The sequence below is a fragment of the Drosophila hydei genome, unplaced genomic scaffold (assembly GCF_003285905.1).
Source record: "Drosophila hydei strain 15085-1641.00,03,60 unplaced genomic scaffold, DhydRS2 tig00000001-arrow-pilon, whole genome shotgun sequence".
NCBI classification, from domain to species: domain Eukaryota; kingdom Metazoa; phylum Arthropoda; class Insecta; order Diptera; family Drosophilidae; genus Drosophila; species Drosophila hydei.
This window is the reverse complement of record NW_022045643.1, coordinates 4,409,090-4,435,265: the sequence shown is the minus strand read 5'-3', so window position 1 is coordinate 4,435,265 and position 26,176 is coordinate 4,409,090. Positions and strand designations below refer to the sequence as shown.

The following is a 26,176-nucleotide window of genomic DNA, read 5'->3' as shown; positions in this document are numbered from 1 at the left end:
TTATGAAATGGCAGCACCAACGCCTAATGATAATGGTCATATGAAATCAAGTCAGACAAGCGTACGTAGCTGCTGCCATTTGGAGCTGGCAGTCGCAGCATATTTAGGCTTTGCTTGTTTGCAACCGCCGTGTGGCAGTTGCAATGACTGCGCTGATTAAGGGAATTTCTCACAGACAAACACAACAACAACAAAAACATAAATAAATAACTGGAAAACTAAACCAAAAAGCAGCAGCAGCAGCAGCAGCCGCATTGCCAAACGTTTCTTATTGCTGTTGTTGTTGTTATTAGTTGTAGCTGCTGCAATGCTTTTCTCGAAGGTGAACCAGAATGAGTCTCAGTCCCAGACTTCGGTCTCCGTCTCAATCTTAGTCACAAGATTCGTCTCTGCATGCACTTCAATTGAAGCGCATTGAAAGCCATCTCGGCTCGATATATATATATATATATATATATATACATGTATATATGTATATTCCCTAGCTTAACCGGATTGCCACTGCACATCTTTTGAAAGTGAGCGGCTGCTGTCGCTGGCTGCATCAATTCTAGAGCGAATGTCTGCTGTAAATTTATTGCTGCGATTTGATTTTAATTAGTTTAATTTATGATAATTTATAATGAAAATACATTTGCAGCGTGGGTTACGGATTTGCGTAATTAAAGCGCTTAGCAGCATCCGACAGCTACTCAAGCTGCTGCAACTCCTTCCATTTGAATACCTTTTAGAGATTGTTTGCCTAAGCTGATCATCAAGATATATCCAATATTAAATACTTTACTATATTTACAAACTTAAAATTTATTGATACCAATTTGTCTACTTAATCATTTCATTGCTTGGCTACAGCGCTCATTCTCTCAAATAATTACTTTCCATTATCAAGTTTGTTGTCTAAGTCTTTTGAAGTTTGTTTCCTAAGTCTTTTGTGTTGAGTCTACTTGACTTTATTATAAGACTTCGTTCTGTCAATATTATTAATAGTTCTTAACAAGTTCGTTATCTGAGTCTTTTGTTTGAAGGGATTGCAGAAGCAGCATCCACTCCTCAAGCTTCACTTCCAGCTCTCTAATTTAAGTTTTATATATTTCAGCTCTTATTTCATACCAATCGAGTGTCAAGTTCGTTGCCTAAGTCTTTCGTTTTGATCACAATTAAGCGCTATTAATTACAATCATTTCGCCGCAATTAAACGCTGTGACAGGCTTACAAGTTCGTTGCCTAAGTCTTTTGTTTGGCTTTCATCAATAGCTCACAAGCCAACTGAAAATTTGCACTAATTTTGTGATTTTTTTAAGTTTTTACAGCAACAACACAAAATGTGCCAAAATCATAAACAAACAAAAGCCGCAAACAAAACAAAGCAGCTCAACAATGCTGCAATGCCGCTGCGATGCTGCGGCATCTGCCACAGTTTCAAATATTTAGCGATGAATGCGAAGCAGCCAGAGAGCCGAATGAGCGCCAATTGCACGATGATTGAGTTTCAGTTTCGGCTGCTGCTCGCCGACGATGACGATGACGATGGCGATGAGTTTGCTCTTTGGCAATTGCGGCGGCGGCAGCAGCAGCAGCATTGACGATGACTCTGTGCATTTGGCTTGTGTAGCGGCGCTCATCTATTGGCCCCCAGCCGAGTGGCAAACGACGCCGCGACGCTCGACCTGCTCTTGAGTATAAAACTAAAATTGATGCGAAATTTTTTCTAACTTTTGCATCAACTCCAAACGCGGCAACACGTGCAGCTCGCAGCTCGCGACCCAAAAACGTACGAACCAAAAGAAAAACAAGAAAAACAGATCAACAGAAAAAATAAATAAATATCAACAAACACATCAAGAGTTGTTCAAGTGTGCGGTTAAGTGCGTGCCTCTTAAGCTGAGAGATTAATTACGTAAAGTTTATAAATAAAAAAACTTTATAATGGCAGAAAATAAAAAATATACGAAATAATTTGATAATAAAGCAATTGCTGGCTGGAAATTGCTTAATTTGAAAAGATTTTAATATGCGTTGGCTAAGTTACTATATGCTGATGGCTAAGCATTGTTAATTGGCAAGGAATCTATTAAGGAACTTGCCTAAACTATGGAGTTACCTAAGGACATTGCGTGCAAGCTGTGAATTATTAAGAACTTTCAATACAGTGTTTAATAGAATCTTAAAACTTATTTTATATGTTTTAAGAGCGCAATGAGAACTAGTTGTACAAGGATACAGAGAGATACATATGTATATTGATTATTGAGAACTCAATCTCAACGGTTCTCCAATGCACATCGAAATGTTGTATTAGGATGCCTAATTTGTACATCTAAAGGAGATAAGAAGATTTTCTGCTGAGCCAAAGCTGCTAGCTTAAGGTTCCATAACCCTGAAACCAGGTTTCGATTGAGAGCATAAATGAGCTTGGGGGAATGAAACGTCTTTGACGCATACTCGAAATGAAAGACAGAACTCTAGACTGTATGGAAATCATAGCACTAGAACTACTTTAGTAGTTTCTAGCAGTACAGCCTACGCCTTAAATTTGTCAATTCAATTTGATTATAATCCAACATGCACCATCTCTCAATTAAGTTCAATCAAAATAGCGCCACATTAGACTCAACGTAATTATCACCCACAACGTTAAGTTAATCAAGCATTAAACGTAATCAAAAAGCAATAGAAACTGTATTCAAAAGCCAAGTGGCAAGAAGTGAATGTTGCTGCTCTCAACGGCAGCAGCAGTGGCAGCATCATCTGTTCCTGGCAATTCAGCCACCACAAACATTAGAGAAACCACCGCAGCTAACGTAACCACAAATGCCCATTACCATTTGCGGCAAGGCATAAAATTCCAAAAAGAGCCAACAGCCGCATGCATCAGAAAATAATAAAAATATAAAAATGAAATCTAATTACATGCCAAAGCCGAGAAAAAACACTTGAGAAGACATCTTTGCTGCTTGGGCCCAATGCAATTTTCCAATTGCAGCTTCCTTTCTAAAAATACACACACACATCCACACACAAATTGGATGCTGTGTATATAACATCTAATAGCACTTAGCTTAGCTCGTCTCTATTTTTCTCTTTTCGATTTTGTATTTTAGATAGCAACAACAGCAACAACGAACAGCGAAACGAACACACAAAATCACATTTAAATTACGTATACGCCGCGTAGCCGTAAAGCCCAAAATCACAGACATCATGGCAGCCGCAACAACAGCGAACAAATCACCACAGCAACAACAACAACAACAACAATCTAGCAGACAACAGCAGCAGCATCTTCATCTGGCAGCCAGCAGCAACGGCAGCAGCTCCGCCTCCTCCTTCTGCTCGAGCAACTTCTTTGCCTCCTGCATGTCCATCGTTTTGGTTGTCGTGTTCGCTGTGCTGCTGGCAGGAAACTGTGTCAATGGGGTAAGTTCGGTTGAGGGCGCAACGTGAATCCCAACTTGGGTCTCAACTCTCAACTGCTTATTTGCTGGTCTGCATGTCCGCCCCTCTCTCTCTTTCTCTCTCGCTCAGTCGATTTGTCTATTTATTGCTCTTTGTCAATTATCTTTTTCATTTATCGTTGAAATATTTGGCGCTCATAAAACTTTATAGCCCTGGGAATACAAGCGCATTAAAAAAATTGAAAACAATTTGATAGCTTCATTAGCGTTAGAATGGATATATCATGAGCAGCAGCAGCAGCAGCAGCAGCCACAACGGCAGCAGCAGCTAAAAAAGTGTCATCTTAGATAATTTCTATACTCATTCAAAGTAAAAGATTGCGCACACCATTTGTCTCTTGTCTGATTGCGATCTACACACAGCTAACATCGGCAGCTACAACAAACTCCCACGCAAAGTTGCAGTCGTAGTCGCCTCAGTGGCAACAAAAACAACAACAACAGCAACAGCAACAACAATGCAATTGTTGCCAAGACAAAAATAAAAGTGGACCAAAAAGTCTCTCGATTTTGCAAGTGCAGCGACAACGTCGTCGTCGTCGTCGTCGTCGTCGTCGTCGTCGACCTGTCTGCAAAGTGTTAGACATCTTCTCACGTCCGCAAACGCCACACCAGCTTATACGAACCCGATGCTCCTCCATTGGCCAGGCCGCATTTCCCATTGCATGCAGACCTGGCTGGCTCAAGGTGTCGTCATCGTTTGGCTTTTTTCTTCGGCTCTTAGTGCTGCTGGAGCTCTTTACTCTAGTCTTTTATCAATTAGCCTTGGTGAACTGCTCTAAGCAGCAACAACAACTAGAGCAAAGAAAGGAAAATTGCTCGCTTTGCCTTTGTTGTTGTTGCTCTGGAGTCTTCGCCGTCTGGTATTTAAGCAGCCAAAGTACTTACTGCAGCAAGAGACAAGAGCTAGGCAGCTGGGTTACTGTGGCACTGGGCGGCTATTGTTGTTGCAGTTGCAAATGTTAAAACCTCATGAAAGTTATTAGCGTGCAGCAGGAAATTGCATAGGCAATAAAAAGCCGTTAAACTGTTTGGTAAGAGCTGAGAATTGTTATCGAATAGTTAGCTCATAGCAAATACATAGTTATCGAAAAGGAATTACCCAGCTTACTATTACTAATAGGGTCACCCTAAATGCAGCTGAAGAATGCACTAAAAAATAATTTAAAAATACTAGTTTAATTTAAAAAGGACTAAAATAATCTTGTCGTTAGCGTTACAGTATTTTATTTAGAATTAGATTATTTGCAGAACAATATATATTTAAATGCAGCATAGAGCAATATATTTTAGTGTGCGCTAAATACAAAATGTGATAATTACTTAAGCCTCTAGGCTTCCCTTCATAATTCATTTACTATTACGTCCCACACTTTTCCATTGATGTTTTGCAACACTGCTCATCAGCATAATGCATTAACCTCAAATTGAAATATAACAATAAAATAAGCACTTTAACATCGGCACCAGCAAAAAGAGTCCATCCAAAGCTTTTTCGTCACACGCCTTGCAAATGAATTTATTTAAGCGTAACGCAGCAGCAGCAACACTGCGAAATTGGTGTCGAAAAAATGTATTTAGATTGGAATTGAGGCAAGATCAAGATAGCTGAAATATAGGCCAGTGACATGCAACATGTTGCACAGGAATACGAAAATGGTATGGATCGAACAAAAGAACAACAGAGCTGTAGAGCGCTGCTGTCGAATGTCAGTCATGGGAATGTCATCGCCTCTGTGTATGTGTGTGTGTGTGCGATGGTGTTGCCACTTGGTCGCGCTTTGTTGCTGTGTCAGCTTTTCATGGTTTCATACGCATGAGATTGACAGTTCTCTGTTGTTTTTAGAGAGGCTTTATTGTCACACACACACACATGCACACAAACATACCCAGATAACCACCCACAATTGCACATTTTTCAACACTCACTGATTCTTTTGTTGATCTTTACTCATTTTTTGTTCATATTTTTTGCTGGTTTTTCGACAGATTTTTCGGTTGATGCATTTGCATTTTAAATTTTCGGTTTCTGTTTCTGTTTCTTTTTTTATTTTTCGCATGTACTAAAATTGAGTGTGTGTGGCAATTGTTTCAGGCTCGTAATTTGTTATTGTTTAGACATCATTTTGCTGCTTGTTTTGCCGCGATTTTAAATATGCCCTGCTTAAGCAACCAGCAGCCGAACGAAGGTCAGCGCTGCAGTTGCACTCAATGAGATAATTCACATACCCATGCACGAGCTGTACTTGAAAATCGCATCTCATTTATGGCTTACTATTGCAGCAAATTGATGGCTACATAGCTGGCGAGGATTATCCAATCTATGATGCGGTGCCCAAGGGTCTGTCGTTCAACTGCCAAGGTCGTCAGCCGGGCTACTATGCGGATACCGAGACGCGGTGTCAGGTGAGCTAAGGGCAACATCCAGGCTGAACGATTTGCTGAACAAATGTTACTCAAGCAATGTTTTCCATGCTCTCTCTTACTCTCAAGGTCTGGCACTGGTGCCTGCACTCTGGCCATCAGTACTCCTTCCTCTGCCCGAACGGCACGGTGTTCAATCAGGCTGTGCGCGTCTGTGATTGGTGGTCGAATGTCAACTGCGCCAGTTCCGAACAGCTCTATCAGAATAACGACGAGCTCTATCGCATACCCGAGCGCAGCCAACAGCAGCAGCAGCAGCAGGCTGAGGTATGATATAAGGCTGATGATGAGTATAAGATTGGGAAAGCACACACAACGGCGGAGGCAGTGAATCGGCAGCGAGGCAGCAGACAGCGACAGTTTCTGGCACAAAACAAAAGCAGCAGCAGCAGCAGCAGCAGCAACATAGATAAAAGCAAACATAGCAACAACAACAACAACATCGTAGATAGCACCTCACCAACCAACTACAGTAAAATGACCAAAAATAGTTTTAGAGGCAGCATGAGATACACAACCAATCAATCTCAATCGTCATACTCATCATCACAGCAAGAGCAGCAGCAACAGCAACAGCAACAGCAACAATTTAACTCTAGTAAATATAGCGAATATCAAAGTAGACAAAATAGTGGCAGTAGCCGTAAGCAGGGCAGTAGGAATAGCAGTAGAAATAAAGGTAATCAATTTAGCATAGCAAACACGTCCTCTAGACATAGCACACAGCACAGCAATCACAGCAGCAGCAGCAGCAGCAACAGCTACAAAAGCAAACAACGCGGCAACATGCGCTACAATTTGAATAAATTTGAGAACGACGATGAGCTCAAGGATTACAAAAGTAAAATTAAAAATAAATACAATATCGATTATGATCATTCTTTGGATGAAGAATATGAAATAATTGAGGCCATTGAGTGAAAATCTGCACAAATTAGAAGTTACAAAAACAAATAAAGAACACCTCACACAAAGCTTTGTAGTTGTTGTTGTCTAATGGAAAATGTGCTGCAAATTGGCGCCAATTTGTTTACCTTCTTATAATACCCTCACCAGTTGGCACGTTACCCGATTCCCAGAAGTTGTATATATATATGTATATTCCCATTTTATATAAATTTTATGTACCTGCAAAATAAAATGTCTATAACACTTGTATGATTTTCTATTGCATACTTTTAGGTGCTCAGAATATAAAAGGCGAGCTTTGCTTTTGTGAGCTGCCCGTAGATCGTTGCTATGTAACTCACGCTTGCCATTGAATATTTATTATAGCCAGCTCTTTCTCGCACACTTTGTTATGGCTACCTGTTTATTTTAAAAGCTTTGCTTGCAGATCAGCTGCTGATCATATGGCTTTCAGCTTTGCCCAAGCAGTGGAAATGCTGCGCTTCCAGTTTCCAATTGTCAAAGTTAGCTGCGTGTGCGTTGTCGTCTCTTCTTCTTCTTGTTTCTTTTTTTGTTTACTCAACAAAATGTGCACGTATAGATAACAATGAGGTAAATATAATACATATAAGATTAGCCTGCGCAAAACTATGCTTAAATAAAGCAATTTTTTGAATAAGATTGATAGTGTTCAGATGTGACTGACTGTAGATGTTATTGTAGGTAACTTTTTGTAGGGAAGACAGCCTCAGAAAGTTCGAGAATAAAGCAGAAGCAAAGAGAAGTTGTTCGTGAAGTATGCATGTGTACGGAATGTGAAGTTGGAGTCAGTCAGTTCTTTGCTCTTTGCAGTATAATTTATTCAACTAGAGTCTAAGGGGATACTAGCTTAGCCCACACACAGATCCAACCAGTAGAAATATGAATGTGTTTGGAATGTAAAACTCTAAACATAATTCTAACACAAATCCAATTGGTTATATATTAACATGAAGTTCTTTCGATTGCTGATAAGAATTTATAAGTAAAGCTGGTTTGATAAATCCAATATGGTTTTATTCTCAACTCACATTTCCAATAAGAATGTAATTAGTTTACACCAGACTTCCAAGCGCATACGGAAACAGAGAGACCAAAGCCATAAAAAACCCGGTTATACAAACAATAACACGCTCAAGCTTCAGGCCTACCTAATTAAAAGTCAATTGTCAACATTTGGTCATTGGGCAGCGACAACTGACACAATTTGTGCAATTAGCGAGTAGAAATGCGTGTCAGACTGTCCTCCCCCACTGCCTAAGCCAAGCAGGCCCTCAGCAAGCCCAAACAGCGATATGTATCTATGACGGCATCTACCTAAATGTTTTCATATCATGTTTTCAACTGGTTTTCTTGGCTTGGCTTGGCCTGGTCTGGCTGCTCGCTGGTCACCCACATTTTAATGGGTTACTGCCAATTGGACGACAAATTAGCGCCATTTGCATTATATAAAAGCGAATTACTTAAAAAAGCGTTTAATGTCTGTTACGCTTTGTGGGGAAGTATTTGCTAATTAATATGCAGCTAAATAATTTACTATGTGACGCAAATGTCATGTAGCCAAGAAATTGAAATTATTATATTGCTATATATGAGTGAGCTTGAATTACAAACGAGTAAGGAATTCGGGACAAAGACTTTATGAACTGATAGATACTCTGCAGTAGAGACTTAATAGAGGAAGCCAAGGAGTCAAGATATTTTTAAAGAATAGATAACGAAAGTTTGGAAAATCTTTTCAGGTTTAAATGCGTATAACTAAAATTCAGTTTAAAATAAAATGTTCCTGCCCCTTATCCTTCAAGTTTGGTATATGGAAACTATATATTGTACTATTTACTATTAAATTTTGAAAAGTAGAAAACTTAACTCAAACCTCCACCTGTCATCCATTCTATATGCCCCAAGCACTGCTCAGGGCTACAGCTACAGGGTATATACAAGTAAAAAATTGAGTATTTCATGCGAATAAGGTGAGAATGTCAGAGGGTCTGTCGCAGAAACCGGTAAGCGCCAATATGGAAGAGTGCGCGCAGTTATCAGCGACTGAAGCAACTGCCTTGGCTGCCAAACAAACTCATTTTAGCGAATCTTTAAAGTGTGTAGACTCGAGTTTTCAGTTTCAGTTTCTAGTTTTTGGTTTGACAAGTTGACAGCTGAGGGGTGGAGGAGTGGAGACAGAGCTGCGCGTCTCTGTCTGTGACTCGGTTTATGCGACAGTTCAACTTCAGCATTTACATACTTCGCGTTGCCTGCAGTCAGGAAGAATTCGATTGGCGAGTAGTCGGTTCCCCAGGCACTGTGAAGGCAATCCACTTTTGTCCATTTGGCGACTGGTTTCTTAAACACATTTTCATTTATCTTTTTTTCCTTTCTGTCTGAGTGCATTGCAACAACTGCGGGGTTTTTTGCGCGTACATTTTGAAATTAATGTAATATACTTTGTTTGGCTTTTCGAAACGGCAACCGCGACGCGACTCGATGCGACGCCTGCCACACCGGTCAGTCGCATAGACCCATCCAAGTTGAAGTTGATTTGTGCGCTTTAAATAATTGCTGCATTTATCAACGGCAAGCAAGAGGCGAACAGTCGTGGCTGCAGATGCAGCCAAAGTCGAAGGAGGAGCTACACATCGTAAGGTTAAGCAGATTTCGTTAAGCGATTGTCAAGTGTATTGAAGATGCAGTCGAGTTGTTGCGGCTCGCTCAGCCCACTTTAATTTGTCCAACTTGGCTGAGAGACAGTGGTGTGGCCACAAGGGGGCGGCCACTGACTCGTCGTTTCGCTGGGAAGGTTGCTGTCAAGGTCATGACTAGAGTTTAAGCTGCGCTACCTATAAATAGTCCAGCTGAAAGAGATTGACGGAAAGAGAATGCACAGCGAATCAATTATTCATGGCTACGTTCATTTATAAACTGATTTGCAAGTCTGCAAAAGAAATCTCAGTGCTACAGCTAAGGCTTGGTACAAACTTATGCTAAGGGCTGCATTGTAAGCCTGGCTTACAATATGATCAGACTTGGATCTGACATTAGAGACTCAGATGAGAGATTTCACTCAGAATTTGATCTTAAATTTCGATCTTAAATTTCGATCTTAGATTTCGATCTAAGATTATTAAATTAGATCTTAAACCCCGTGTTTTATTAAAAATTTTAATCTTAGATTTTGATCGCAAGTTCTGAATCTAATTTTAATCTTATTTTAACTTTTGAACAGCCTAATGCATTGACTTTAAATCAAATTTATATATTATATTACTGTCTTAGAGCTTGATTGAATTTTAACTCAGTTTTGATTCCGATTTCGAACTCAGATGTTCATATCAGATTTTGAGCTAAGATTGAACTCCGATGAAGTCAGATTTTAAAAAATTTTATCTTTGATTATGCTAACACTTTGCTCTTATATGATTAGTTTAGGCTTTGATTCAGTTTTAACTCAGATTTGGATATCTCAACACCTTTAAACTCGTGTTTATCTCAATTATACTCTCTGATACTCTCTTCCCTGGCTCCCACTCGCTATCATCTCTTGCTGCTCCATTTAACACTCATATTAATCAATATATCTTTACGACATTTCGAGCTGATATAATATTTGTCCAAGCCATGCCCAGTACTCCAGTTGGAGTCAACCTTTTCGCAATCCAATTTGTTTATGGCGCTGTCGATGATCGAATCATTTATCTTCATCAATTTCCGCTGCCCACCCCGATACAAATTAATTTGCAAACAAATTACAAATGCGCCGAATATATTTGATTTTTCTAAAATCTTTTTCTTTTACAGGGCGCGCAAATAAAAGCAGAGCCACAAGCAACAACAATGGAAACTGAAAAATAAAAATAAAAGCGAAATAAATTTTACAAAGCTGGTGCACAAATTAACATAATTAAGCGGCGCGCATAATGATCAAATGACAACGTGAGAGATACCAACAACAACATCAGCAGCAGCAGCAACAACAAAAAAACTGAAAGCGGCAGCAACAATTATTACGAGTGTAAAAGGCCAAAATAGCGAAATACGAAAACACGAAAAATCGAAGCGACGGGATCATCAACACTATAAAATTCAAATGAGGCGACAACAACAACCAACACAGCAACAACAACGAAGACTTAGGCATCTGTCAGACACGAAAGCGAAATGTGCATCTTGAACGCCACACTAATGCGCTGCTCCACACAATCAATACACAGCAACAACAACGGTAACACCAACAACAGCAACGACAACAAGACAGCAGCTACCTCAGCGGCAACAACAACAGCTACAACAATTGCATAAGCCACAAAGCGATTCCAAAGCGACGCCTCAAGCGACCTGATTTCAGCAAATCGCAATCTTTGCCCAGCTTGGTAGACCCTACGCGTAAGCACTCAGCCGGCAAGCTGCGAGAGTTGGCTGTCTGTGTTGGCTCTTGTGTTCAGTCTCTCTTTTTTATTTTGCCACATTACGCATACGCAACGTTAGCCGGCATTAGCAATGGATGCACTGGAGCTGCTGCAACAGCTCGGCCTGAACATAGTTTGGATCTTTAAAATCTATGTAAAATTCGCTTTAATTACGCTCGTCATCTACTTTGTCGCCGAGTGGTATATAGTGCGCTATGGCGTCGAACTGGAGGATCAGCTGGACGCTCAGCTGGCGGCCAACGAGCGGCCGGCCTCGAACAGTACGTTGAGCAAAGTGTTTCGCTTCATAGTGAACTTCTTTATCATCTAAAGAACTAGGTATATAGCACCTCATATATGTGTATGTGGAACTGAATCAAAAGCAAGGTCAAAACTCAGCTCGAATTCGATATCGAACTCGAACTCGTATCTGACTCGATTGCGGAATTGCAATTCGTTGCGCGCGCTTTGCCTTTGTTTTTGTTTCTTTTTCGCCAAGGCCTGCGAGAGAATGTAAAACCCGATTTGTTGTCACAACAAAAAACAGCAGCAAATCTGACAAACTACATGTAAAAGCAACAAATACATTCTTTTTCATGCAATTACGTAGTAACAATAAACAAACAAACAAACGGGTTGAACGACTTTTTCGCTTGCAAGAAATAACAATAAAAATCATTTTGAATGCATTTTGTTCTTACAAAAGAGACACAAATATTTTGCTTTTAACTTTTTGTGGGTGCGGTTTCTTGTGGTTTCTTGAAAATTGATTTTTCAGCACAAACGTAACGGTTAATATGCTCAGAAATAATCGAAAATTCAATTGATTAACCCGTGCAGTCAGTCAGGCTTAAAATTCCAATTATTTCTTAATGCAAATTTATCTTTAATGTATTAAATATATATGTCTATATATGTGCATGGCATTTAGCTGCAGATTTAATAAATTAATTTTGATTTCTTAACAGCTGAGCCAAAATTGTGTTGGCTGATTAACACCAGCGGCCGACGACAATTGCCCAACGGAAATTTGACTTGCAAAAATGTTTGCCCAAAAAAGCTTAAAAATAAAATAAATAAGCTACAAAAATATTGAAAAAAAATATTAAAAAAATTGAAAAATGTTGACTAAGTTTTCGACAGTCAGCAAAAACTTAAAAAATTACATATTGAACTGCTCGACTGCTAGATACACTGTAAAAGAATATAACGCTCTGCATACTAGGAAAACTTTTATTTAACCATTCTGAAAAGCGTAAAAATTAATTTTCAATAACAAGTAATAAAAGCTACACCATTAAAAGATATGCTATAAAATGAGTCAACTTTTGGTTATACGAAAAAAAATGTATATGGTTATTAAATGATTTTTTTTTAACTTTTAAGGTAAAATATATAAAACAGTTTGACTTTATTAAACATTTAACAGCTGCGATTAATATTAAACTGAAACAGTTAAGTTTGCTATTAAAAAAATGATTATCCTATCAATTTTTCGCGTGCCAAGAAATGTAACAAATTTTTTTATCAGATCAAAAATGTGAAACAAAAAAAACAGCTGGGCGATTGGCAGCTGGAGGCAACTGGCGAGCAACCAGATTGAGAGCTGTTTAACAGTTACAACATGTACTAAAAACTGCAACAAGACTTGGATAGTATGCCACATACCGGTTCGGCTAGGCGACCCACACACACACACACACACAGAGTCGACATATTGCACTCATTCTCAAAAGCGAGCACACATACATGGAGCATAGGAAACAATTGCATGAATATGAGTAGGTGCTATTAATACAACATAAATTTAAGGCACAAGCCGTGTGTCTGCGTGTGTGTGTGTGTGTGTGCCTGTTGCTCCAATTTGAATAGAGGCAACGACAGTCGACATCAAATTCAACTTTCACATGCGCAGATGCAGTGCAACACACTCCAAGTACTTTAGCTCTGTGACGTAAGAAACACACACACACACAGAGGCAGTTAAATAAACTGCAGACACAGCCTCAAGTCGTTTGGCAGTTTAAAAAGATATATGTATATATATGCCATAATCCGCAGTTAGCGCAACAACAACAACAGCAACAAAAGCCGATGGGGAGCAGTTGTGACCGTTGATTGATTTCATTATGAGCCGCTTGAAATACTTCACATTATTTTGCATTCAGTCGATTTTAGATTTAGTCATTTAATATACGCGTATGCCTCTTTGTGCCTATGTGTGTGTGTGTGTGCCTAACTAAAATTTAATTGTGCTCCGCACCATGCGGCGTATGCGCAATAATTCATGAGCCGTTTAAGCAATTTATGTGTCTTTGGACAGCGTCCACGACTTATTGTGTTACGGTTGTTTTCTCTGTGTGTGTGTCAGTGTGTGTGTGTGCATGCTTGTGACTAATAGCAGATGGTTTTGGCCTACGTTGGTTCATTAATTGAAATACCTGACTCTGCTGTTGTTGTTGCCATCGTTGTTGCTGTAGCTGCTGCAGCAATTTGTTGTGTTATTGTTATTATGTCATTGCGATCACTCAGCAAATCAAACGGAAAGTATTCAAAATAAATTAACGACCACATGAATATCAATTGTGAATCGTTAATAGATCAGTCACAATTAAGTGTACGTATATTAAGTGCAATGCGGAAAAAGAGTATTTGACGTGTAAAAAAGGGTATTTAAATGTAGAAAATGTATAAAATATAATATATTTAACATGATTCTAAGATTCTTTAAATATCAATTATAAGCAATAAAAACCCACTCATAACTTAAGTCATTATTTATAAATAAAATAAAAACACATAACCATTTTTTTCCAGCTTAGTTTTACTCAATAAATTTTGCAAGAAATTCAATAAATAAATTAAATAAAAAATATATACTAAAAATCTTAATCAACAAAACCTGTTAAGCTGCTTATAAGATAGAAACAAGCGACTAAATAGCAAATGCTGGAAATGCAAAAGGAAAAGCAAAAGCAAAAACAAAAGCAAAAGCAAAATCACACAAAACAAACTACAAACGATTACAGAATGTGAAGGAAAAACTGTAACAAAAACTGCTACACAAAGAAAAGCTTTGGCTTAAGCTTAAGCTCGCGCTCGCGCTCTCTCCCACAGCTGCTGCGCACGCTCTATGCTCTCGCGCTCATTTCTGCGCGCTCTCAGCTGCTTCTGTTTGACTGAGCGCATGCGCATGTTGTCGTTGCTGTTGCCGTTGCCGTTGCTGTTGTCGTTGCTGTTGTCGTTGCCTTTGCCGCTGCGGCGAAGCGGCAAGAAACCAGTTTCCAAGACATGCGACTGGAAACCAAATTAGCGAGCTGAAAAGCTTCGTTTCGTTACCAAAAAGACGATTTTATGCCAACGCGAAGTTGGCCAACAATCTGCAATTTCAGTCTGCAAACGGTCAGCCAGGTGAACGGCAGCCAAGACAGGTTGGCAACAGTAAGTGGGCGTGGCTAAGCAATAGTAACAACAGCAAACGCTGCGCATGCGCTGCGTTCGTACAAGTGTATATATATATACTCTCTGTCTGTGTGTATGCGTGTGTGTGTGCGTGCGTATTTAGCATTGTGTTGTAAAAATTATATAAAATTTATATGGCCAAGCAAAAGTTTTGCATGCAAAATTGTTATTGCTTGATGATAATATTAATTTTCCTATTGAAAAAAAAAGTCGCAAATTTCAACAAACGCAAAAGTGTTAAATGCAGCTGTATTGGTGTGAAAAACTAATGCGCAAGTGTCGTAATACCCTCAGCCGAGTTTTCAATCAAAAAGCTGTAAAAACTAAGGATGAAAATTTAAAAAAAAAAATAGTTAATGCAACTAAACAAACGCGTGTGTTAAAAGTATAAAAACAACAATAAAAATTTTCACAAGTGCACGCACACTATGCAACAAAACTGCAATACACACACACATACACACATATGCAGGCATATGTTAGTCTCTCCCTCTCTCTCTCTCTCTCTCTCTCTCTCTTACTTATGTGCGTGTGTGCTTGCAGTTTATAGTATAAAATTTTACTTTTTTTGCTGCATTTTTAGCAACGTTTAGCAAAAAATATATTTAAAAATTAATTGAAAAACAAAACAAGTTTTGGATTATTTGAACATAAAAAATTTTGCTTTTAAGGTAAGCCATGTCTCATATATGAAATATTATGCAGCATCTTTTTTAGCCTGCTCAAAACTCAGGGCCGAGACTCTTGGCAAAACTTTGCAAAATTATCTCAAGCGTTGCTAATTATTTGCCATGTACAAGTTGTGTTGCACTTGTTGTTGTTGTTGTTGTTGTTGGCACAAAACACAAGCAACATACTGTTGTTACTCTGGCATTACTTGCTGAAAATACTCAAAAATTGCCACAATTTGTTTATACACAATTTGTAGCTTTTGTATCTTGCGCATCTCTTTGCCAAAGAGCCCAAACAAAACTGCGCCGATTTTACTTTCATCAACAGCCACAGTCAACACAACAACAACAACAGCAGCAACAGTTACAGCAAACAAATTTTCAAATTTTACTTTCATTCATCTGCGACCGAGCGTGTGTGCACATTATTTTTATTTTTTTATTTTTATTTTTATTTTTATTTCTGTTTCTGTACATATATTTATTTGTTTTTTTTTTTTTTGTTTTTTATTTTTTTTCAAGTACTTAAGTGTTAATTTTTTCATTACGTCGAGTTTCCCGAACACTTAAATTTTTGTTAATTACTGGGAAACGCCTAAAATGTCTTTTTGATGCGTGTGAAATGAAGATTTCTCATTGAGCTGATGCTGCTCTCTTTTATTTTATTTTATTTTATCTATTTACTTTTTGCATATGCGCACACGACTTCACTCAAATAAATCGCAACCGGAATCAGCGATTAGCTTATTTGGCCGTAACAAAAACAAAAAGTAAAAACGCAACAATTGACAAGCACACAAATTGAAACTGAAAACTGATTTTCCAAAAAGAAAACCTCGTTTTCACTTGCCAAACGCGAGCAAACGCATCCAAAAGCTGTGAAGATGAGAGCTAAATGAAAATCATGTTAATATGGAGATATGTATATATATATATATATATATATATATATATATATATATATATATATATATATGAATATATAAACATGGATAGATATAGAAATATATAGAAATAGCAATGAGTCAAAACGAAATATATATTAAATTAAAAAATACTTTATATATAAACACATATGTGTATTTGAAATATATAGTTTACTGAAACTAAGTCGTTAGCAGTATAATATATATATAATATATATATATATGTCTGCATATACAGTTATAGCTCTAAATTCATATATTATATATTTAAAGGCATCTATGTATATCATTTACATAATATATTAATGATTTTCTGATTATATATTAAAGATGTATTTTCATGGAAATATTTCATAATTCATAATTTAAGAAGGGAGTAGGCCTGTTTATAATAGAGTTAAAGTATTGTTAGGTTTTTTTTTTAAATCGATTAAAGATGCTGTTTATCTTTTATATTTTTATATGCTTAATAAATTTAATTATATCATAAAAATATTTTTGAGGAAGAATATTCTGATTAGAACTCTTATAAATGAGCTTTAGTCACGCCATGAGTTTTTAAGGTCAGAATTCTAAAATCTTCAAGGTCGTATATTATATATGCTCTATTCAAGACAATTATTAAATAGGCATAGTGTATAACATATGATCTATTGCTAATAAAAGCGCAAGATTTATGGCTTAACATTGTTGAACTTGATCTAACGTAATATGCATAATATCTCTTGGTAATAAAAATATGTCTTCAGTCAAGTTTAAAGTGCCATTTTTTATTTATAATTAATCATAGTTAAACATTTATAATTTGAGATCTTTGCTACATCTAAGAGCTAAGAGCTACATCAAATAATTTGTGTTAGCTGTGCTTGAGCTACGCCCATACACAATCCAAGACCAGGTGAACGATAGCTCAATAGTATATAATTGGCTAAAACTAATCCTCGCAATCTGCCAAAAATCAATTCGCGCTGACAAATGGCTCTGCAAAGGGCAATTAGCTAAGCCCACATCTGTATTATATAATAGCATGCTAAACAGATCGAAAAACAAAATAGAAACAAAAAACTGCACCACAAAAATCAACATAAGCCTGAAAGCCACAACAGCTGAGGCGACCTTGAAAGCGCACCACAAAAAGTATCTAAAGAAATCAAATGAAAAGTCCAAAAACCGAACGGAGATGCTAATTTTTGGATGACAACGCAGCAGTTCGAGTCGAGTCTGTGGAACCGGCATCTATTGAAGATCAGCAACGGTCCTCAAAGAGGCAGAGCCAACCGGTTGATGCGACTCGAAGCATAAATTAAGAAATAAATAAAAAATAAATAAATAAAATATCGTCAAGTCAAAATAAAAAGGAAAAACTGTGAAGCGAAACCAGTTGCTGACGTCGTTGCGACGACACATTTCTCAGAAATTTTTGACTGCTCGCATTAGAAATGTAAATGAAATCGAGAGCTCAAATATAGAGTATAGAGCAAACGTATCTTGAAACTGGTTAACAGATGTTGGCTCTAGACGAAAGTCTAAACACTGCGACCTTTTGCAATGCATAAATTTAGTATTCTGATTGTGCATTGTCTCTCACTGTGACTGCGACTCTCACTGCGACTGACCTTAAGCCACCTCCGCCTGAACACATCTCTAGGCTCATTGTCTCTGTCTGGCTAATATTTTAATTAGTTAACGTCATTTGCCAAAATCGACTTGAATAAAAAACATAGAAAAAACCCACACACGCACAATCAGCGATTTTATTGCTAAATTATGTGAAAAACTTAACAAATTTGAGTTTTGCGATTTTTTTCTACCAATTTGCACAATTTCAAGGCACTTGCGCTCATAAAATGACCGTAAAGAAACCCATCAAATTAGCTAATTCACAGAAAAACAAAAATATAAATAATAAATAATTAAATTAAATTAAGTTCTTATTCAAAAACTTCCTGCGACACATACATTTGTTGCTTAATATTTCCGTTTTTTAAATGAATTATGTAGTAAAACTTATGCTGTGACTAGAACTGAAACTGTGACTGCTAAAACTCTGATTGCGATAGGAACTGCTACTGAGCCGGCGAGTGAAGCTGTGACTTCTTATGACTAATGATAGAATGACTAGATATGAAATGTGCCCTCGTTATTCAGTTAATATATATAATAACTATAGCTATTACTGTGACTATGACTGTGACTGTGACAGCTACTGCGATTTGCTTGCCCATCATTAATAAATTGCTAAAGACAAACGAATAACAATGACAATAACAGCTCCAGCAGCAGCAGAAGCAACAACAGTTTTTACCGGTATTCGTGTGCTTGTAAACGATCGTGCTTAGCCTTGAATTTGAACTTGGCTAAAAGGCAATTCAACGGCATGGAATCTTCGAGGCATATCGATACATGTCAGCGACATCCAAACAGACAAACAGACAGACGGACAGTAAGTCAGCTCAGCTTAATGGTGGGCCGTAAAAAATTCGATGTTCATATCATTATATTGTCATTTGCGACAAACAAAAGCCAAATATTAATATATTAATTGGTTGTTTATGGCAATGCAAAGTGCAGCCAAATTAAGGGAATCAGCATACTCAAAGCTGAGCCATAAACTTAACTTTTTAGTATGCCCATATAGCTATCAAAAGAAACCAAACACGCTTGGCCTTAGATATTTGAAATATGATAGCCGATGGAGTCCTCATTCAGACATGTCTATGGAACAGATTTATGTCAGTTGGCATAGGGTAGATTGGCGGGGAAAGGAAGCTCCAGCTGAAATGTCAGCTCTTTCTTGATTATCTGTTATGTCTGCTCATATATTTGCATTATAATATTTTATTGTCTACAAGCTTGATTCTGCTTGACAGCTGCGTAGTTGAACCCTTTGGCATTTGAATACTCTAACGCGCCTGCATTTGAGGTTGCATGAATGGAGCCAGTTGACTGCAGTCTATTATCATCTTCTGTCACATATTTATCTAAAGTTCGGCTCAAAATGTCAGAAACTGCAAACGCACAGCTGGAGGCGAGCGACATCATCGTAAACATTAAACACAACAACAGCAAACATCAAGAAAAAATATCTACTTAAAATGCGCGACACACATTAATTTTGTGGAGCGGGGTGTGAACGGCAAAATCTTTGAACTCCGTCGTATTCGTAAAGCCCACAGACGACAGACGACAGAGGACCGACGCCAGACGCCTGCGACATACAAAGCAAAGAAAAAATTGTGCCATGAATAAATGAAAGGCAGATGAGCAGTTGAAGCTTCAAAAATCCATTACCCAGAGCGATTCAATTTCGGGCTTCCTCTTTGCCAAAATGAAGAAAGAAAAACCAAACGAGCAGACGTTGCGCTGTCTGACATTTCGAAATGCGCATACGCCCCGTTAGGCGAATGGCTCATCAAATTCAAGGAGAATCAATAAACAATGCATAATAAAACTATTATCCGTTATCTGCATATATGTATGTGTATATATGTGCAGGCAATGCAGATGCAGGCTATAAACAATGCCAAACTGCCGAATTACAATGCTCCAATGAACCTTTCGATTGGTATCACTCAGCAGAGCAAAGCAATGCCTCTCTCTCTCTCTCTTTATATATATCTTTGTCTCGCTCTGGTTTTGCAATAAATCAACTGCAAGCTTGGAATTTGCAGCCAATATATATATATATATATATATATATATATACTATGTTTAAATGATATCAATATAAATAATTAAAGCATTTACTTTTTATGGCAGCTGCCGCTTTTGAAATTTTGATTTTGTATTTTGATTTTTGCTTTTGATTTTGCTTTTGCTTTTGCTATATATATATATATTTGCACAGCCAATTAAAACGCATTGAAAATGAAAGTGTTGCCGCATTGTAAGTGTAATCTATTGTTCACTTTTCAATTTGATATAGTTATGCATTACCCGACTGTCTGTCTGTCTGTCCGTCCGTCTCCCTGTCTGTCTCTGTGTTTGTTTGTGCTTTTGTTGTTGCCCTTTCGCTGCGCTTTACGTAAGTGACATTGAAGGCAGTGGCTAATTATGCAATTACTACTACTTCAACTGAATCAAAGTCTTTAAATTAACGGAAATTCAACGGAAATAAAAACTGAGCAAAAGCGTTTAAGAGCTTTTATCATAAATAAATATATTTTTATAGATCATTTTAGTTTATATAAAGCCACACAGTTTTATTTTGTTATTTATTAAACATTAATAATGTGTAACCATTTAGTTTTGTTACCAAAATAAAAACTTGTATTAACAAGTAAGAGAGCTCTTGTGGGCAATGCCAGACTAACAGATACCTAAACTGTAGATCTGCAAACTGTAGAGTAAACTATATTCAGTTTAAAATTCTTGGAACTGAAAATATTTTTATATATTTTATATAAATACTGTTTGTTGGGTTTTCTACATTGCAGTTTTATGTTAATAGAAATATTCAAGATATAGAAAATAATTGTTTCATGATTCTCATATACAATAAATACGTTTGGTAGATGTATTTCATGTGTTTCCTGATGCGATGCCTCTGTCAGAAATGCGTTTCTATTTCTATTTAGGATTTGTATTTCAATTTGAATTAAAGCTTACTTTATATGCAACAAAAAAGTTTACATTTAAATACAAATTTCAATTTTTAAAAGAAGCTTGTTAGTAAGTAAATCGATTAAGTTAAGTCTGGAACGTATTCAACTTGGAGCAGTTTCACTTCTTCCATTTTCATCGTTTTGCCATATAGACGAGGCATAGAAAATCAGACGATTTTTATGTCTAGAACACTTTCTATAACCATATTAAGATCCACTCGTAGGTATGCTACGTCCAACAATCGCTTGACTGATTGACTGAATGAATGACTGCTGACCAGCTGCAAAAGTAACGTTAATCAAGCAACATGTGCGTGTATATTGCAGTTAGGTATAGCACCGAAAAAAATGAGAAATACTTGAGAATTGCGTGCCGAAAATGTTAAGTGAGGAACCCAACGGAATCCAGAGACATTTCTTTTCTTTGCAACGTTCAGTGACTCTTTAAAAGCATAAATCTTTGGCTGAGTGCATGAGTGTGTATCTGTGTGTGGGCGTGTTAATTGGCAAATTCTTGCATTTGTTACAACATTTTGTGTCTTTCCTTTGCTTACTTTTTTTTTAATTTACATAATAATGTTATTATTATTTTTGTTTCTTTGTCTTATTTCTGTTCAAAGCACACCAAAGCGGAAAATATAAATACAACAGCAACTGAAGAGTCGTCATAATGAAAAGAGCCAAACGCTGGCTGTTCATGACAGCGACAGGTGAGTCAAGGAAAGGTTATTCAGGCGTGGCAATAACTGAATCCCGAACTGGATTATGGAACAGCCACAGTTGCTGCTATGATATAATTCAGGCACAAAAACTGCTTCGCTTATGCAATTAAACAAAAACCAGCTGCAGTTTTTACATATTTCTTTTCTTTTTTTTTTTTGGTGTATCTTCAGTGCTGTTATTGGGTCTGCTTAGCTCTGCGGATGCTGCGCTGCCCTTCAAAAAGGTGTCCATTGCCAAAACTCCCGCCTCTACAACCAGCACAAGCACAACGACCACCGAAGCCCCGGAGCCTGCTACAGAAAAGGAAGAACTGCCCACTGCAGAGGGAGACGAGAGCAAGGTGAGCATTTTAGAGCACACTTCGTCTTCAGATTGACGGTAGAACTTCTCTCATTTGCAGTCAGACAATGGCACGGTCTCAAAGAGCTCCAAACTGACGGGCATACCGCAAATAGACTATGTCTGGGACCCTAACTTGCCGAGGGAGCTGAGAGGGTAAGTTATTAAGCGATATAAATAAACAGATAAGAAACTTCAATTGACAACTTCTGTTCTACTTAATTCTGCTTCGTTTGCAGCTACAATCTCTCGACGTATCCTTTCTTGTCTACTGTTCCACCCATGGATGAGATACATTTTAAGTGCGAGGGTCTACACGATGGTTTCTATGCCTCCATTGAGTACAAATGTCAGGTGAATGAACTCGTGATAAATTACGCATAATAGTAGTTGTTCCTATAGAAATAATACTCTTATGCCATTCACTTTTCTATGTACTAAATCGAATCTTCAAGCGATGCATGTTCATATAGTGAACAAAAGTGAGAAACTCTGTTATGGGTCAAATTCCTTTTGTCTTTTTCTTGTTCTTTGTTGCTTAACTTTTTCTACATTCCTCAGTTTCCCTGTGCGTCCCTTTGGACTTCTGTTTCACTCACTGTATTATTCTCATTTCTATATCTTCGTTTGTTCTTCAATATATGTCCTATCTCCTCCCCTCAGTCTATCCTTCTAACCAATATTCTCTCCTCATAAACTTCTGTTTCACTAAGATAATAAGCTAACTATCTCACTCTGAAGTGCTCCCCAGGTGAAGGTTCACGGGAGCCAGCGAATTTACATGTTTCGCTGACTTTGTTGCGTGTTGGTTGACCTTGTGCTCAGCAGCGCAACGGGGAATGTAGGAGGCGACGTTATCCAATTGGTCAAGTTGAACAGCGAGCTACCACGTAACGCGTGTCCAGTAATTTCTCTTTTAGCCGCCGTCTTGTGGCTTACGTGCCCAAAGGCGAAGCCAAGAAAGAAAAACATTAAAGAAATAATAAAAAAAACTTGTCTGCGTGTCGATCTTGACCTCAAAATGAATTTTTGTTTGCCTGGCAAAGAGACGTTAAACAGACTTTATTCACACCTCCAGTGGGAGTACCCGACTTAGCTGTAAGCCAATTCCACTAACAGCTCTTTCAACTTTTTGCAGATCTATCATCATTGTGTCTATGGCATACGGCACGATTTCCTCTGCGCCAATTTCACGGCCTTCGATCAGCGCACCTTCATTTGTCACTTTGCCTCCGACGTGGACTGCGAGGGCTCCCAAAAGTATTGGAACAGGTGAGTGCGAAACATAGTTGACCTGCTTAGCACAGCGTAACTAACTGGAGCTGTTGCACCACCACACAGAAATGATGAGCTCTATATGGCCACCACCACGTCTTCGACGAGTACGACGACAACGGAACCACCACCACCGCCGCCACCGCCCAGACGTCGAGGCCAACGTCCCTATCATCGGCCCTACAATCGCCGTCCCGTGGATGATTACTATTATGACGAGGCCGACGATGAGTACTATGAGGAGCGCTATAGTCGTCGCAATCCCCGACCACGTCCACGCAAGCCACAGCTGGATTACGATGATGAGTACGACGACAAGAAGCCTCTGCGACACAATCGCAATCGCTACAGGGATGAAGAAGACCTAACAGACGAGGATTACGATGATCGTCGAAATAGACCTGGCGGACGTCGCGCCAAGCCTCAAGCGGGCGCAGGTGGGCGTGGTAAGGCAGTGCCACGCAAGCCAGGACGCGTCGAGGAGCGTCGCAGCTTCAATGAGGATCGCGACGTAGAGGAACCACGACGTGCGTCTGGCAGACGCCGCAGCAGCGAGAAGCGCACCACACCCTCAACCGCAGCTGTATTAGATGAGCTTGATGAGTACGAAAAGCCCTATGAACTGGATCAGGAGGAGGCAGCCGAAGAGCAAACTCCACAGAAAGTAAAAACTACACCCAAACCATTGTCTGAATTCGTCACGCCCAAAGCAGCGGCCGCCTCTGTCTACGCACGTCCACGTGCACCACCCCGCATAGCCCGTCCCGTACCCGTCAACGAGAAGAAGAAGTACTCCTATCCTGTGCAGAAGAACACGGCGACCACTCCAGCTTCAGGTGCTAACGAGCAGGACGATGATGATTACTACCAAGATCGCGAGCAGCACGAGGATGACTATGAACAGCCCACACAGCCAGCACGTGGTGCATCCCGCCGACGCACTGCAGCGCCAAAAGAACACAAGCCTACGCGCTCCACACTGCGCAAACCTGTTACAGACAAGAAGGTACTGCTGGATGAGGAAGAGGATTACGAAGTGGAGCAACGGGAGACGCCACGACGAAAGCGCCCGCAGGCCAACAGAGCGCGGGCCCCAGCTGTCGATGTGGACTTCGTGGATGACGTGGATTACGAGGAGCGACCAGCACCTGTACGAGGTCAACGCGTGCGTCCCAAGGCAGCTGCACCACGTAAGCCCGTCGCCCGTCCACGGCAGCCCATTGTCCAAGAAGATGAAGAGGAGCAGCCGGAGCCCGTTAGTGAAGAGCAACCAGAACAGCCACGTATTCCTCCAGCGCGCACGAAGTCTAACTCGTTGGCAAGTCTAACTCCGGCGCGACGCAATCAAAAACTGGCACTGGCCACTCGACAACGTGCACTGCCCACTTCCAAGACAACAGCAGCACCTGCCCTGGAAGAGGAGCCAGCCGATGAGGAACCATTGCAGGCGGCCCATGATGAACCTGACGAGCCGCTGGCGCCCGCAGCACCAGCAAAACAACTGCGACCCGCTTCGGTACGTGTGGTCAAGCGACCCTTCCTGCCGTCGCGTGGCGGCAGCCCCTATTTGCCGCGTGGCTTGCAGCCGGTGGGTGTGGCAGTGCGGACTGCCCAGCTAACCAGCGAAGCGCGCACCACAGACAGCACGCCCATTGACATGGGTTCCACCATATCGGGCGTGCGCCTGCTGGAGCATGGAGCTCCACTGCTGCGCGGCGAAGATCCGGACAGCGATAGTGATGAGCTGCCGGCGCCGTCGCCCAACCCACCGCGCACCACATTGCCGCCACGCAGTGCATTGCCCACACCGGTAACGCCGCGTCGACCAGAGCCACCACAGCCGGTTAAGCTCAATCTGGACGAACTCTATGAGAACGACTACGATGTGACGCTGAACGATGCGCTCGATCCCACGCTTAAACCGCTTACGCCACTGCATCCACATCAACAGCATCAACATGCCAACTATCAGAGCCGGCCCTATACCAGTGCGTATTCTGCACCTGCACCTGCACCTGCACCTGGTAGCGGGTCGTATAATCCATTTGCCAGTCATGGCAATAGCAACAGCAACTATCAGCAGACATCCATCTATCAGAATCATTCGCCGTCATCATCCATTGCATCCGCTTCGCAGTCCCAGCCACCGTCACCGTCACAGTCACAATCCCAATCGCCAGCGAACTATCATAGTGATTCCTATTTTTCATCGACAGATATACGCCGGCGAGCGATTGTCCCGGCGCAGATCGCGCGTTCACATAGACACGAATACGCTGCCCGAGGAGCAGTGAACAGTGGCACCCAAACGGGCACACGACTTGCCCAGCATTACTACGATGAGTTTGCATATTAGAGTCGCGGTTACAAGTCTGTGAAAAATCAAGGTATATATATGGCAGACTTATATGCTTATACAATTCAATATATGTATTTATATACTTTCAGTTTCTTCAGCTGTATATAACTTTCAACAACTAGAAGGCGTATCAGTTGCCTAGGCAACTGCTTTTCTACACTATCTTCTTTTATATACTTTAGTCTTATAGCCGCAAGCTAATTATAATATATTTTCTCTCTAGTTAAAGTTCAAGCAGGCAACATTTTATCAACACAATTTGCGCTTAACTTTTAACAAAAAAATACAAAAACAAAAACACTAAAATTAATAATATTTACATTGTATAATACTCAATTGTCGTGATAGTAGCCGAGACAAAAAGTAATCTTCAAGTTTTGTCTGCTAATTTTTATGTAGTACACAAACAACAACAATCAACAATATGAACAACAAACAACAACAACAACAACAATCAACAGCCGCTGCGCTTAGCTAAATACTCGGACAACAAGAAAATGAAAACAAATTAATTTAAATTTAGTATGCAAGACAACATTTTGTGTGCGCGTTAATATTTAAGCTGTATTCTAGGCTCAAGTCGAGTGCTTAAACAAAATTAAAATATGATA

At 39.4% G+C, this 26,176-nt stretch overlaps 3 protein-coding genes across 6 annotated transcripts; all 3 read left to right on the top strand.

The window, feature by feature from the left end:
- The first annotated feature begins 1,722 nt into the window (after positions 1-1,722).
- Positions 1,723-6,952, top strand: LOC111601698 (signal transducer and activator of transcription B). The gene is given in 5 exon segments (XM_023318414.2): positions 1,723-1,771; positions 3,102-3,275; positions 3,339-3,417; positions 5,739-5,861; positions 5,949-6,952. Coding segments are annotated over 4 exon segments (1,128 nt in total). The 5' UTR covers positions 1,723-1,771; positions 3,102-3,201; the 3' UTR covers positions 6,801-6,952.
- A 326-nt stretch (positions 6,953-7,278) lies between these two features.
- LOC111601692 lies at positions 7,279-11,939 on the top strand. Of its 3 annotated transcripts, none has more exons than XM_023318402.2 (2): positions 7,279-7,379; positions 10,599-11,939. In XM_023318402.2, the coding sequence occupies exon 2, from the start codon at positions 11,298-11,300 to the stop codon at positions 11,535-11,537; it is 240 nt and encodes a 79-aa protein (XP_023174170.2). In that variant the 5' UTR covers positions 7,279-7,379; positions 10,599-11,297; the 3' UTR covers positions 11,538-11,939. The 3 variants fall into 3 exon arrangements, with proteins under 3 accessions (XP_023174170.2, XP_023174171.2, XP_030079769.1); XM_023318403.2 differs by lacking the exon at positions 7,279-7,379 and adding an exon at positions 8,747-8,812; XM_030223909.1 differs by lacking the exon at positions 7,279-7,379 and adding an exon at positions 8,765-8,779.
- Positions 11,940-14,614: 2,675 nt separating this feature from the next.
- On the top strand, positions 14,615-25,733 carry LOC111601690 (proteoglycan 4). 2 transcript variants are annotated; one of them, XM_023318399.2, is made up of 9 exons: positions 14,615-14,647; positions 21,490-21,579; positions 21,763-21,932; positions 21,993-22,087; positions 22,171-22,285; positions 23,070-23,203; positions 23,273-25,194; positions 25,423-25,593; positions 25,655-25,733. In XM_023318399.2, the coding sequence occupies exons 2-8, from the start codon at positions 21,540-21,542 to the stop codon at positions 25,560-25,562; spliced, it is 2,616 nt and encodes an 871-aa protein (XP_023174167.2). In that variant the 5' UTR covers positions 14,615-14,647; positions 21,490-21,539; the 3' UTR covers positions 25,563-25,593; positions 25,655-25,733. The 2 variants fall into 2 exon arrangements, with proteins under 2 accessions (XP_023174167.2, XP_023174168.2); XM_023318400.2 differs by lacking the exon at positions 25,655-25,733 and having other exon boundaries at positions 23,273-24,722; positions 25,423-25,569.
- Positions 25,734-26,176: the final 443 nt, after the last annotated feature.

What these genes read in the sequence shown, in the direction of transcription:
- LOC111601692 (XM_023318402.2), top strand. Translation starts at nt 11,298, where the DNA reads ATGGATGCACTGGAGCTGCTGCAACAGCTCGGCCTGAACATAGTTTGG.
- LOC111601690 (XM_023318399.2), top strand. Translation starts at nt 21,540, where the DNA reads ATGAAAAGAGCCAAACGCTGGCTGTTCATGACAGCGACAG. An exon ending in CAGAGGGAGACGAGAGCAAG is followed by an intron (nt 21,933 to 21,992) that starts GTGAGCATTTTA and finishes TCTCATTTGCAG; the next exon opens with TCAGACAATGGCACGGTCTC. An exon ending in TTGCCGAGGGAGCTGAGAGG is followed by an intron (nt 22,088 to 22,170) that starts GTAAGTTATTAA and finishes CTTCGTTTGCAG; the next exon opens with CTACAATCTCTCGACGTATC.